The sequence below is a fragment of the Arachis duranensis genome, chromosome 1, assembly GCF_000817695.3.
Source record: "Arachis duranensis cultivar V14167 chromosome 1, aradu.V14167.gnm2.J7QH, whole genome shotgun sequence".
Classification (NCBI taxonomy): Eukaryota; Viridiplantae; Streptophyta; class Magnoliopsida; order Fabales; family Fabaceae; genus Arachis; species Arachis duranensis.
The window spans coordinates 4,492,252-4,507,762 of NC_029772.3; the positions used below are offsets into that span (position 1 = coordinate 4,492,252).

General features: G+C 27.1%; 1 protein-coding gene across 3 annotated transcripts in view; it reads right to left on the reverse strand.

Moving 5' to 3' along the window:
• Positions 1 to 6,829, reverse strand: part of LOC107496916 (proteasome activator subunit 4) — a 43,241-nt gene extending 36,412 nt beyond the window's left edge. Inside the window, exon 1 of one of the 3 annotated variants that reach the window (XM_052253541.1) lies at positions 6,517 to 6,829. In XM_052253541.1, coding sequence (XP_052109501.1) covers positions 6,517 to 6,677 — 161 coding nt within the window. In that variant the 5' untranslated portion in view covers positions 6,678 to 6,829. The remainder of the gene's footprint in view (positions 1 to 6,516) is intronic. The other 2 variants (XM_052253546.1, XM_052253551.1) reach the window with 2 other exon arrangements.
• Between the last annotated feature and the right edge of the window lie 8,682 nt (positions 6,830 to 15,511).

Consider the following 15,511-nt stretch of genomic DNA (forward strand, 5'->3'; position numbering starts at 1 on the left):
TAAAATATTTAAAATACATTTTATATTAATAATTAATAATATGTATTATTTCTAAACACATTTTAAATATATGTTAAGAATAAGATTGAATACGCTGACACATGATGGTATTTAAGTGTGTTTAGAAGAAATTTTTTTATTAAGACATAATTGGATACAGAAAATATGCTTGTTGGACAAATATAAATGTGTATTGTATCCAAAATATATTCAATATAGACACGACGACAAATAAAAACAATGTCCGTAGTTCATAAGTTTCTATATATATCCATCCATCTTTGCTACTAATGACTTGTAAAGAATTTTGATAACTTGACAACATCTATAAAACTTACTCATCTAATTAATTTTGATTGATTAAATAATTAATTTATTTATTCATTTAAATAAATATTAAATATTTAAATTTTATTTTGTATATACAATAATAACTCATTAATTAGTGATCAATGACAAACCTTTAATGGAACTGGTTCGCGAGCCATCTTCCTCCATATGTACATTCTCCAACGGCCACAGTCTGCTATGCTTCTATGTTCTAGTATAAGCATGGAATCAACTCCATCATGCCTGCAATGTCCAACCATAATTCCACCACCAACTATTACTCACTTTTTTTTTTCTTTTTATATATTCCGTTACATTCATCTATAACGTGCGTGACATGCCACTTTCTCGCCTATGAAAGAAGAACATATAGGATCAAAAAATAAAATAATTTTTATAAAATATAACTTTAGAGAATAGATTGTTAATTTTAAAAATTTAAAAACTAAAATGAAGCACACAATTTATTGTAAGATCATTTAAGCACTTCATTGTTGCACATAACAGCATTTAATGATTTAATTGATTTAGAACAATGTGAAAAAGGTCAGCACAAGACTTAATTTTTAACAATCGTGCACAATAATTTGTTTTTCTAAAAAAAAAGTCAAACTTAAATCATAAAGCAGAAAAAAAAAATCTTAGAAAGCATAGAATACATTAGTGAGTAGGATCTCGAATCTGAACTTAAAAAGTTGCGAATTGATACATCGCTTGACTTGAGCAAAGCTTCTGGGCCGTTTGATCATACAAAAAAAAAAATTATTCTGGGTTTAGTGGTTATTAATTTTATAAATTTAATTTTCTTGTCATGTAAAAAAATCTTTTATTATGATTTATAACTGATTTTCAAATTTATTATTAAAATTATATATGCATGTGTAACGTTTACAAGAGTTTTGATCATTAAGTTTGTTATTTTTACATATTCACGTTTCTATTATTATTGTGGAAAAAATATATTTTTTGTTTTCAAAATTTATTAAAAATTTAAAAAATATTCTTAAGTTTTATATTATTTTAATTTATCATTGAATTTTTTATTTACATCAAATATATCCTTATCATCTAAATTTTTAAAAAATTTATGACCAATTCAGCAATAATGCATAACAACTATGTCTAGTTTGTTCGTATTAAACGTTGTTCTTGTGAAATTGTTACTGAATTGGTGCTAAATTTTTTTAAAAACAAACGGTCAAGAATATATTTGATGTAATTCGAATTTTTTGGAACAAAACTAAAATAAAATAAAACTTAAGAGTATTTTTAAATCTTTTAACAAATTTTAAGGATAAAAGTATACATTACCTTGTTATTTTTATTTGACTCATAAATAGTCTTGTTAAGAACTTCTCTTTATCTGAGATAAATCTTTTTTTAAAAAAGTCATATATTTCAAGAATACTGGTGAGTTAATACTCAAAATGGCTCATAAAATTTGATTTTGGACTCAAATTAGATTTCAATTTTCAATTGACTCAAATTGAACTCCCAATTTTTAAAAGTGTACTCATGTTAGCCCTTTCGCTTATCTCCGTTAACGGCGTACTTAGTTGAAACATTAAGTGACATGTTGTACTTACTATAATATTAAAGGACACACTAAAAAGCTGCTCTCATAAGTAGAAAGCTGATGATATTGCATGTGCTCTTGTTGGTTTGTTGCTGCTGCAGCTGCTGTTGTAGCTAAATTCAAATCCTAAAATGGAGTTAACCTAAATATATCCAATAATGCTGCGGCAACTACTGATATACAAATTGTTGATACTCTATAGACTTTAGGTTCCGTTTGTTTAGTGTATAGCATGAGATATGGACACAGAGATATAGACTATATAGACATAGACACAAAATACATGTATACAAATTTTATCTTTGGCAAAGAACATACATAAAGCACATAAAACTTTAAAAAATTAATAATACCCTCGTCATCTACTTTTACCATCATTACTATCTATATTTTTTCATCAACAGCTGCAATAATTTTTTTCTTCCATCTCCATTCATAATAAAAAATTACTCAAATAACAAAAATTTCAGTAATTTCAACAACAAATTCAATACATATCTTCTTAATTAAATAACAAGTAATTAATTAGCATGATTCTCATTTTGAATCCCTTGTGTCAATTTTAAGTTGTTAAAAAAATTATTTGGAAGGTGAGATATTTCAACGCGTAGAAACACATATTAATAATAAAAAATAACGAAAAAATATAATTTTATTTTAGAAAAAAAATTCAGAAAGGAGCAAATAGAAGGATGAACAGAGATGAAGATGGAGTCACGATCGGTCAATAATAGAGGTTCGATTGCAATATGACAAAGATACAAATCGCAGATCTAGAGATTTAGAAGAAGGAAGAAGATAGAGACGCAATCTAGAGAGTATGAGGAGGAAGTGAGGCAGTGACAATGGCAGACCATGAAGAGAGAAGAAACATAAGTTGAAATGGGGAGGAGAAGGGAGAGGAGAAGAGATTCTGCTTAGTTGGTCATGAAGAGAGAATTGGCGGAAGTTGAAATGGAGAGGAGAAGGGTAGGGAGAAGAGATGAAGAGATTTGGAGATAGATGAAAGGAGATGACAAAAATAAAATATAAAAATAAAGCAAGGATAAAATTGTCAAAATAATCCGTGTCTCAGTATTAATTTTTGTGTCTCAACTTATTAGAGATACACTGAATACATGTTATTTGTGTCAATCTGTGTACTAAGCTACTAGCGTGTCCTTCAAAATTGTATGTCTCAACAACCAAACAGAGAACGTGTGTCAGCGTGTCTATGTCTTATGTATATACACCCACTAACCAAACACTACCTTAAAAATTGACTTCACCCAACTCACTTATTTACAGCAAAAAATTATAGAACAAGTAACATTATCTAACAATTTAATTAATTATTTTTCTAAAAGTTCACATACTTATCTGTAATGAATCAAATATTTTTAATTACATGTAGGTGTCTCTATCAGGTCATATCTAAATCCACCCCACCTCCAATCTCAAGGCCCGATAAACTGTTGCCTAAAAGAAGAGCAAATTCTAGTGTGAACGCAATGTAAGAAGTTAGTTCTAGGACAATATTAAAGTTGGCATGGTTTATGAAATTTGTTTCCATTCTAAACTTCAAACCACCAAAAAAAAAATAGAAATCAATTTATGTTGTCTTGTCTGGAAGAAGTTGATAAATATAATTTGAATGAGTGTGTTAGTGGCTATTTATTTCTTTTATAATATCTTGTATTGGACTATATTTTGAAACTTTTTAAATAATCTTTTTTATTTTGTATCTATAATGATGATATTTTGAACATCATTTTTTATTTATTCTATATGTTAGGATGCTCATTGTCATGAATATGGTTACTTTATGAATTTAGATGGAAGGTTATTTATTATTGTAATTTATTTTTATAATTTAGAGATTTAATATATATGAGAGATTAGATCATTAATGTTATATGCAAATTTGTAATATTTTAGCCAATTTCATGTTTATTCTTGTATTCACCATTTCATTTTACAATATCTCTTTTACCGTCATAAACATTATAATAAACAAAACGTATTTGTAGGTTCATTCACAACTTCTCATTTTTAATTTGTAAATTACATGATTGAAAAAAATATATTTGTAATATATTTAATTAAATTTTATTCATCACTTTTCTATATTTAAGACATAGCCAACGACTACAAATACAAATAAAATAAGAGATAAACTCAAAATATTATTTCATACTTTTAAAATCTTAATTTAAGTCTTCATTGTCCTAATTCTCCAATCCACATGCATCTTTTAATGCTCACTATTTTCATCTTCATTTTTTCCAACCATGCCTTTTTTCTTCTTCACTATCAGACCACACAAAAAGTTTACACCATTTTTTTTCAAGGCCTGCCATAACAAAAATCACAAAAATAAATTAAGTATGCATTACAGAAAGAAGAGGTAAATTCAAGAATGAAGTAGTCAAAGAACTTACATTATAGTTTGGACATCCGAAAAAGAATTTCTCTGAATTTACTTCTATTACAGACCAGCAAAAAACGGGATGCATCCCACAATTGCACTAATGTGAAACCTTTTCAATTCTAGCTCAATTTGGGTTCTTTGCTAAACTTTCATGTGAATGAGACCTGTTGTAACACTCAGAATCTTGTTTGGTACTCCTCAACATCTTCTCCAACATTCAAACGATGATATCAATTTAGGAATTTATCTCTCATGTTATAATTTTAAATTTATTAAAAAGGGCTAAATTGAGTCTATATCAATTTTTACTATGTCAAATAGATATTATCAGACCATATACTATCTAACGTGTTACTTAACGTTCCAGCTAAGTATGCTGTTAACAGAGATAAATAAAATGGTTAATGTGAATAGACTTTTAAAATTTAAAGATTTAATTTAAGTCAATTAAAAATTTAGAGGCCAATTTAACTAGAATTACTAAACCAGTATTATTAGAATATTTAAAATTCTTCCAAATTTTTAAATGTTACGGTCATGTGTGAGCATGGAATATGTATATATAAACTATAAAGACTTGGTTCAATCCAAAATTTGGTTCATCCAAATCTTATTTTGTCTGATCCAAAAAGTCATATTGTACAACTAAAATATAATATTATATAGTGTCTTTTTTTGTATAATTATTTTTATATAATATTTATTAAATTTATTTTTTAAAAATAATTTTTTTAATTTATTATATAAAATTTTACACACTAATTATACATCGGGTTTATTTAATTTATATCGGATTAATTTAAGATAAAATTTGAATCTTTAAAATAGAATTAATAAAATATTAAAGTTGAATCTAAATCTAACTAAACTCGGTTGCCCTTATTCATGTACCCTTATTATGTGTATAAAAATAGTAAATAAATAAACAAAACACTAAGAAAGTGGCCATCATCAATTTGACTAATCATATTATAAGAGAGCGGAATATTTATTTACCTACCTATATGTCCACAAAATTTCTTAGTAGAGGAGAACCCTTTCTTTCTCATACATAAATATATGGGGTAGGGTTTGTTTGGGATACCATGGCAATAGAAAACTTGCATCTGGTAATGACATTGATAGGGTCACCGTGTCCTCCGAACTTCAATTTTTATGTAAATTAATTTGTAATAGAAATTTAAAAGATGAAGATCCTCCTAATGGCACCCAAAATTGTAATTTGAGGAAAAGAGCCCAAATAAATAAAAAGTTTGGGTTTGTGTTTGTGTTTTGCAAACAAAAATTGGATCACCTTGATTTTACATAATTTAGTTTAAGAAAACTTGTTTCCCAAAGTACTAAAACAAATTGAACTAAATGTCTGACCAAAAATAGTTGAACTAAATTTGAAAAAAAATATAAACCATAAACAACTTGCTTTGGGTTCAAGTCCAATGGGTTTAGAGAAACTCCAAAGTAAGGCCGTAGAGGTCCAAAAAAGAGAGGAAAAGGGTATTGGTGCCTCTTTTAAACCGCGTTAAAAACGTAAGGCCATCCTTACAAAAAAATAAAAGAATAAAAAGTAAGGCCATATTTGTGATTGTTTTTAGTTTTTATTACGACGCTTTAAGATATATGTGTACATAGTAGCAGTTGCATGTGGGTTCGAAATATGGGTTTAACCCATGTAATACAATATAAACAACCATAAATCCAACACTCCTAAAACCATAAGAAAAACACAAACACAATCACTTCCTCTCCAGTGACTTCCATCTCCAACTCAAATAATTTATAACCACGATCACAAGCAAAACCTTTTGCCTTTTCTTTTTTTCCCCCCCTACTTATGCCTAAAACACCAAAATATATAACTAAATCAACAAAAAAAGATACAAAACTACACAGAGCAACAGCATAAATGATAAATCTCAATTCAAAACTAAATGCATCAAACCAAGATTACAAGATTTTCTTAGTTAAGGCATCCACAAAAATAATAATAACAACTTCAAACAAACAAAAAATGAAAATTAGCAATGATTTAAGGTCAAAGAGAGAGAAAGACACACACTTGAATCGAAAAGCTGAATAAACAACAACAAAAACCCGAATTTGATTGAAGTGAGTGACAGAGAGAGAAATTGAGGTGTAAAAAATTGGAACTAAGGAAGTGGAAGAAGAAAGAGATAAGAGAGGGAAAAAAATTGGAACTGACAGGTCAAGGACAGAGATGAATTTGAGAGTGGAGAAGACGGATTCGGGATCGTCAGGGCGGAAGGAGGCGGAGACATCGGAGATGACATGGCGGAATGAGTCCCTCTCGGCGGCGGTTTGGGTGGCGAGCGGCGGTGGAAGCCATGCATTGTAGAGATGCATAGTTTGTAGTTTGTAATTGTAAGCGAAGACTGAGTGAGCTGACCAAAAATGCCGCGGCAGAAATAAGAAAAACGCACTCACAAAAAGATCGCTTTCGGTAATTGGGTCCTGTGACTCTCTCTACCTATATATAGAGAGAGAAAAAGAGTGATAGAGATAGATAGATAGATATCAAAATGGTGAGAAGAGAGAGAGAGTACAGCCTTTCTCAACAAGAAAGAGGTGTCTCAGACACAGAATGTGTATCTGAATAATGCATAATGTATCTAATAATTAGTTTTTTTATATTATTATAAATTATAGATTCATTTTAGTAAAACTAAGATGCACTCAAAATGGAGAGCTATTTGATAAAATTTAATAAAATATTAACTTCACTTAAAGAACCAATTTGAATTGGTCGAGTGGTCAGTTTATTCGTCAACTTAAATAAGTGTCGGGGTTCGAATCCTGCTTTGTGCATGCAACAATCTATTGGCCAGCCGACAGACCGTGACAGGCCGTAAAACTCAAATCCGCAACGAATTAATCCTTGACATTGTAGACAACAAAAGTTAATTATACTTAAATTTTTATTTAATTTTTGGCAAAATTCACTACCATATGAAGTTTTATATTTAAGAATGGTTAAATAATTTATTCTGTTTAATTAAATTATTATCTAATAATTTTTAATATTAATTTTATTAATATAATATTATGTAATTAAATATATAAATAAAATTATTTTATATTAAAATTAATTTATTTATATATTAATAATATAAAATATTTATATGACCATCAATTAAATTTATAAGTTTAAATGCTTTGTTGAGCTATTATTAATAATGCACAATATACTACTAAATATTTACACAAAAAATATTATATTATTTATATGTGAAAATCTTAGAATTATTTTATAGTTTAACTTTTGTCTTTGGTAAAAACACTATATCCATTGTTAACAATAATAACAAATAAAAGTAAATGCTTGATTTAGTTCTAACAATTTTTTATCCTAAACAAAATAAATTACAACTCAACTCTTAATCATGAAAATAGATCATCAATGGCTGATCCATCTTGCATTTTATAATTAGAAAAAATTGAATTATCATTTTATTTTAGTTAGGATGTGACTGTCTATAAAAAAGAATAATTAAAAAGCAAGTTGAATATTCACTGAAGTTATATCTTTGTTGTGCGAACTGTTTAGAAAAAGTAAAACAATCAATGTAATATAATAAAATAATAATTTTTTTTTTTACTTATATATAACTATATCAATGAAAACTAACTATTTATACTCACTACTTGAATATATTATCTAAAGAAAGAATTTCATATACTAACAAGATAAAATAATTTCATATCTTATACAATGAAAATTTAAAAAATGACAAATTATGAAGTTCGAAAAAAAAAACTTTTATATTATACAAATTGTTCTAACTCAATTATTGGTGGTATAAAATTTTTATTCCTAGCCATAAAATTAAGTTAAAATTTAGATTAAAATTGTTGCAATTCAAATAACTTTACGTAATTCGAGTAAAATCATTTTTAGCAATGAATTATTTATCATTTTGAGGTTAATTTTTTTCGATATGCAGATTCTCTGTGTGCTGTGCATGGGTATGGAGATGGGTGGTGCTAGACATGAACGTAGGATATTATGTCTGAACTATAAAGTGAAGAAATTAGACTATAAAGTGAAGAAATTAGACTGTGCGATTTCTTTGTTAAAAAAATTTTGAACACAAATTGGATGGTCCAATTTGTGTGGGAGGAAAAATAGGAGGATCCGTTTTGTACTTTTAAAATTTGTTTTTATTTTGAAAACAAAAATCGGATGGTCTGATTTTAATATTAATTTTTTTTAATTGTTTAAAATACAAATCGAACGGTCCAATTTGTGTAATGCAATTTCTTTTAATTTTTTAAACACAAATCGGATGGTCCGATTTGCTCTTGACACCATAACTACGTAAAGCACTCATACACTCCATAACTGTATCCTATACCATTTTTCTTTCCATATCTAAATTAAAAAGTGTCATTTTGATTACGAAAATTGTATCTTAATGCTTACGTCACATCATTCAACTTTACTACTAGGTAAAATTAAATAATGATATAAAACTATATTCATACCCAAATATGTCGAAACAAATAATAGTGAGTGGGTTTTATTATTAATTATTTATTGTTAATTGTTGGAGAAGAAAGGAAATAGCCAAGGTGTAGAATTTGGCGTTTACATTGGCATTGATACTTAAGAGTTTAAAATTTATAATTTATAAATTAAGATACAAAATAATTTTTTAAAATATATTGATAGTAACTGAAAAACTTGACTCTATAATTAAATTTAATGCTTATTAATGTTTTTTCTTACACACTTACGCTGCATAACACACATCTATGTATATACTTGAAAGTAGAAACTCAGGTGCAGTCGACTTCATGTGAAGTTAATACTTAAGAGTCGTTAGATGATTTAACTGATATCAACTTCACGTGAAATCGACTTCACTTGAGTTTTCACCATACTTAAATAATTTCGCTAATATTTTAATCAATCTCTATTTCATAAAATTATTTTTTTGTAAAAATAATAGTTAAAAATTAGAATTTAATATATTTAATTAAATTATCTATCTCCTAACCATTTTTAATTATTATCTTATAAAAACAACTTCATGTTAGTAGCAGTAGCCGCACAAAATAACATGGCCTTCAACCACAAAATATGGTTTCTTTATTTGGGGTGATCAATTATGCTTTGGATATATCATTTTACTGAAGATAAAGAAGTATGACTAATAAAAAGGAAATAAAATTTGATATATACTTGTCGTCACCATTCATTCACCTTGTAAACTCGTGCTTCGATTTTGACCTTTCAAGAAATTTAATATGGAAAAGTATAGAGGGTCAGTAATTTTATTACATTTTGACCAGCGTGTAATCAATAGAGAAAGATGAGTCATTGGATGAAATCTCATACCAATTTTACACCATCAAATCATTTTTTGATGACTAATTAATGGCTACCAATTACAAATATTACTGGCCCCTAACATTATTAATACAATATGGTATAAGTTATCTTCTTGTTTGGGAAAAAGGATAGGCCTAACTTGGTAAACAAGATATTAATATTGTTATGTTCACATTAATTAAAATTAGAGTTTACTACAATTTTAATTCTTGTAATTTTGGTCAAAAATTAAACTTGTCCTTAATTTTTTTTTAAATCATTTCTAACGTTAAATTTTGTTAAAAAATTATTATTTTTTTAATTTTTGGGCAAAAATATTCTTTTTCTCTTTTTTCATCCACCATTATTCAAGTAGCACTAATTTCTTTCTCTTGCATACTATCTTTTCTAAAATAACACCAATTTTTTAGTTTCCGATACATTCTTTATCACTTTCACTCGTTACATACAATACACACCGAGAAACACAAAACAAAAAAAAAGTGAGAGAGAGAGAGACTAAAAAAAAAAAAAAGATGAATGAAAAATAAAAAAAGATGAAAAAAAAAACAACGACGACGCAACGGAAGAAGCTGTTGCTGTCACTGCGAATGTGAACTAGAGAGAGACGAAGCGAATGAGAGAGGAGTTAAAGGTTAAGTAAGAGAGAAAGAAGATATGAGAATAAGGAGAAAATAGGTAATGGAAGTGTCATCGTCGCTACCGAAAGTTTCTCACATCATTGTTTTATCGCCTCGACTACTGTGGTTTGATTGCCATCATTATTATATTGAACTGAATTTTCTGTTTTTTGTATTCTTAATTTACTTTATTGATTTGTTTGAGTTTTAAAATCATAGTAGTTACATGGCTATATACGAAGGATGATGGAAGAAGTAGAGAAAAAAGAAGAAAGCTTTTGAGAAATTGAAGATCATGATAAAAAGAGAAAAAACAAACATAAGAATATTTTTGTGTGAAAAATTATTTTAAAATCTAAAAAAATATTAGAGATGATTTTGATTTTCGACCAAAATCTTATGTTAATTTATTTTTATTTTTTTATATTTTATGTTACACGTTGGTTAAAAAATCTTAAATCCTAATTTAAAAACAACAAAAAAATTCTTTTTTAAATTTTTGCTATTATAAATATAATACGTATATGGTGAGCTATGAAAAATGCTAAAAAAATCAACACTTTTAATAAAAAAATAATAAAGAGTTAGTTAATGTTAATTTAAAATAAAAAAATAAGTGACTACAAAAATGAACTTGGTGAAATTTGAGCTCAAATAAATTATTAAAAAAAAATATTATATCGTCAACAAACAGCTATAATTTAAATGTCATCGTCTACTCATTCTAATCTAGTCTCATATTTTTCTGTTGTGTCGAAAATCCAATGTGCGATCGAAATTTTTCTTTGTGAAGAAATTATAAACAACACATTAAAATAATGGGTCACTCTCCAGTATAGATGCAAGTTGATATAGATATACAGAAATTCTTTTTGCTTCATTATCAGATTGAGATGTGGTTCTGGCAAATGCAAGTTGGTACAGGTGTTGGACAACGCTTGTCCGACGTGGATGGTAGCTATGGTTGAGCCAAAGCTGTCCATGCAAATATTAGCTATTGGACATTTGGAGTGAGCTTCGGCATCAATAAATTGGATATCCCAAAAGATGAATTGGACCTTAAATAATTTGCATTTTGTTAATAGGATAGAAAAAAAAAAATTAAAAACCCATGTTTTACAGTAGCATGGAGCCTCAATACCTTTTTTGTCTTGAAAAAAAAAAAAAGGAAAGAAACCGATTTTGTTAATGCTTTGGGTAATTTATTTGACTTAAAAATATCTTTTTTCCCAAGTTGACTTCAAGCTAGTTTAGGTAGATATATATTAGGCTCAGTTTGATAAATAGCTTAATTAAGTTATTTTTTAAAAAATAATTTAAATAATAAATATTTATATTAAAAATAATTTATAAATAGGTTATTTTATATTTAAATTTTTAGTTTTAAAAGTACTTATTTTAAAAAAAAAGTGATAAAAAACTTTTTATTTGAGAGAAGTATTTTTTTTAATTTCTTCATAAGTATCAAAATAATTTTTTAGAAAGTTGTAATTTGATTTTAAAAATTGTACCAAATATTAATATTATACCTTCTCATAAGTTAAAAGTTAAAAAAAAGTAACTTACAAACCTATCCAAACAGGCCCTAAAGCGACATCTTTCGATAATGAAAATTAATACTATATTAATAAGGTAAGTGTTATTAATTTGTTTTGTTGAAAAGAAAAAAATGATATATTAACTAAAATTATCACTATATAATTTTAAAATTTAATTGTATGTAAAATGAATTTTTTTTTAAAAAAAAGATAATTCTTTAAATGCATAGAACAGTAAGTAGGACTTTTTTAATACTATTATAAACTAAATTTAATTTCTCAAATGAACACCACTATAATAATAATAAAAATATATGGTGTAATATTACTTATATTTGAATTTTATGGACTAAACGCATTTCAAAATATAGGCACTAAATTAATTGTGTTAAATTTTTAAAATAATATAAAATTTCACAATAAATAAATTCTATCTTATATTCAATAATCAAAGAAATAAAGTTATTAAATTTTTTTAATTATTTAATTAATGATAAACCTAAGAAAAAGAAACTAATCACATTATGTGTAGTAACAACAACAACAAACATAATCTTAGTGAATGAAATCATACACGCATAAAATTCAATAGAGCAAAAATATGGGATCGACAATTCTATTTCTGATTGTGTTGAATTGTGTTGAACACACCTAACTCATGCGTATCACAGTTGAATCCAGCGGATGGTGGCAGACTGACAGCAACTTCTTTCTTGGAGGCTAGGGGAAAGAAGGGATTGACGAAGTTAAAAGAAAACCATAGATTCAACCACTCTTTTCCTAGGCCATCAAGAATTTTTAATTGGTATCAAGAGTTCGGTCTCAAGAATCAACCTTCACAACTTGGAGGAAAAGTCCAATGACAAACAACATAGATACAACTATAATGGCCTACATTCTAACAAATGGTTAGTCAAACAACAGGTCTCCATTTTTTAATGGGTGCAAAGTTTAAAAAATGAGGAGAGTGAAATTATGACTTAGTTGTGGCTTAATCTGCTCTTAGTCTCTTACAAGGAATAATAAAAATTGGCACAGTTGGATTCCCTTTATAAGATCCGGGCTTATTAGAGAGTATGCAGATCTTAATCTTTTTAATTCATTTATTTTGTATTATAATTTATAAGCCGAATTGATGGTTTTCAGTGGCTAAGAGAAGGGGGTTGAATCTTAACCCTCTTTTTTGCTTAGTTACACTTGTTGGTCTTTGAGAAGACTTTTTTATTTTTGTCTCGTCCCTAGCCACGAGATCTTTATTTTTGTCTCGTTACTTGACACGAGATATTTTTCGGTTTTAGCTCATAATAGTTATTTTAGTTTCAGAAGTTAGTATCAATTAGTTTCAAATTCTGATCATTGTAGAACTTGATAGGAAGGAATTTGATTCAAGAGCTGTAATCTTGCATGTTTCTAAATTCTAAGTGGTCGGTTCAGTCCCTTATTGCAGCTCTTTCCCATTTCTTGAAGATAAGTATTGTTCATAAGTGTAGCAATTGTCGTATGCGTTTGCTGATTTTGTTTGAAATTTAAAATCAACAGTAAAAATATGTGCATGATAAGCAGCTCTTTCCCAGTGTATTTTTGCTTCCTATGCTTACTATATGTCATTTGTTTCCTGAATTTTGATATCAATTAAAAAATAAAATAGAAGATTTGCTAATGACTTTCAGTATGATGCTACAATTTACATTTTACAAAACACCATATGAATGAGTTGTTACAATTTACTATTGAAATATTCTGTTTCCTTCTATTGTAAATCCTTAATTGTATGTCATTCTTGTAACAATGTGACAATTTCTAATCTTGGGATTTGATGACTAATCTATCTCTTAATTTGATTAGCCTCTTTCATCTTCCACTATCCCAAAATGTGAAGCTTCAGTCTCAACACACCGAATCAATTAAGTCCCTTTTGTCCTTATGACGTTATTGGAAGGTATATTGTCTGTCTTTGTTTTCTTGTTTCTATTTCCGTTTCGGAAATCAACCAACAACAAATACATACTTGTTGATGTTTATGCCTCATTTTTACAAACAAGTACTCCAACCGTTAAAAATCTCAGCGAATTTAGGAATAAAATGATTCATATCCGATCAATTCGAAATTGGGTTTTGACTTTTGAGTTGTGATGACTTGGAGTTTAGCCGGTCCGATTCGATTTTCAAAAGCGTATCATCTCTAGTTTCATACGATTTTTTTGGATTTAGTTATGTTAGATTAGATTAAAGTGTGGTTAGTTTTTTTAGTTTGTTGTTGTAGGTGTTACATATTCATCGGAGAAATCAAAATGAAGTATTGGGCACTACTAAAAACAAATTTAAATCAAATTAATTATTTTTCTCACATATTTTTAGATATATAATAATGAATACTATTTTCCATTGTCAATAACACGCAGTAAAAAAAGCTTAACCACAAAAAAAAAAAAGTAAATTTAAGTGTGTAGCTTACTTGATGCTGTTAGAAGTTGTAATGATGTAAGCGATGTTAAGCCAAATAAGCCTCCATGAACCAGCAGTCCACATATCCTTTCCTTTGTATCTCCTAATTAGTAATTAGTAATTGGTAATTACAATCAATCATAGTATGCAATCTACGAAGTCAATGTTGTAGACAAACGATTGAGGCTACTAATTAGTTCTTTCTAAACAATGTATGTTAATTAGTATGCCGAGCAAATTGGTAAAATAAGAAATTAAGAGTTTAATTATCTTTAAATTAAGATAGTAAAATTCATACATAAAATTATAAATTTAATGTAGTTAATTCTATTTTGTTACTTTACAATTTTTTTTTACTTTAATATTTTTTTAGGTGAATATTTCTATAAAAGTATCTTTATATAAAAATAATATTATAAATTATTAGATAATTTAATATATTTAATTTAATTATCTTTTTAACAATTGTAATATCGTCTTTATATAAAATGTTTTTATGAGAATATTTGTTTTTTTTAATACAAGACATTCAAAATGTGTTGGTTATTTATTTAATTATTTTTATCAAAGTATTCATTTATGAAAAAGTTTGTTTTATATGATGAACAGTGGAAAATTTGAAATACTGAAAAGAAGTTCATATTAGATTTTATGGTGTTATAATACGTATATATAAAAAAGGGTAAAAAACAGAAATAAGTTAAGGGAGAAAATAATTTACGTGAATCAGCCAAAAATAAAACTGCTTCATGAATTCACCAATACACGTTTATATGTAGTTCGAACCAAGCATTTCTATATAATTAGAGAATGATTTTATAACTGTTACAATTATTTGTTTTTAGGCAACGATTTTTTAATATTGTTTAAATAATTATACAATAAGATACGCATAAAAGATGTTACCTAAGAGTACTTAATTTATAGTACACATAAAAATAGTTGCCAAAATTTGCTACACTTTAAAATCGTTCTATTAAATGGTTAAGGATAACGATTTTTATAGTGTTGCTGTTGAAATTTAATTTTTCATTATGTTATGGCAACAAAATAAAATTATTCTCTTTGACTATTTTAAAGAACAGTTTTATAACCATTACAACAATTTTTTTCATCAAGTAACAATTTTCTAATATTTAAATAATTATACAAAAAATACCCATAAAAATCGTTTCTAGAAATACTTAATTTATAATTTCACTTCTTATATAAGATGTTTTATGTAATTTCTTTCTCCTTATA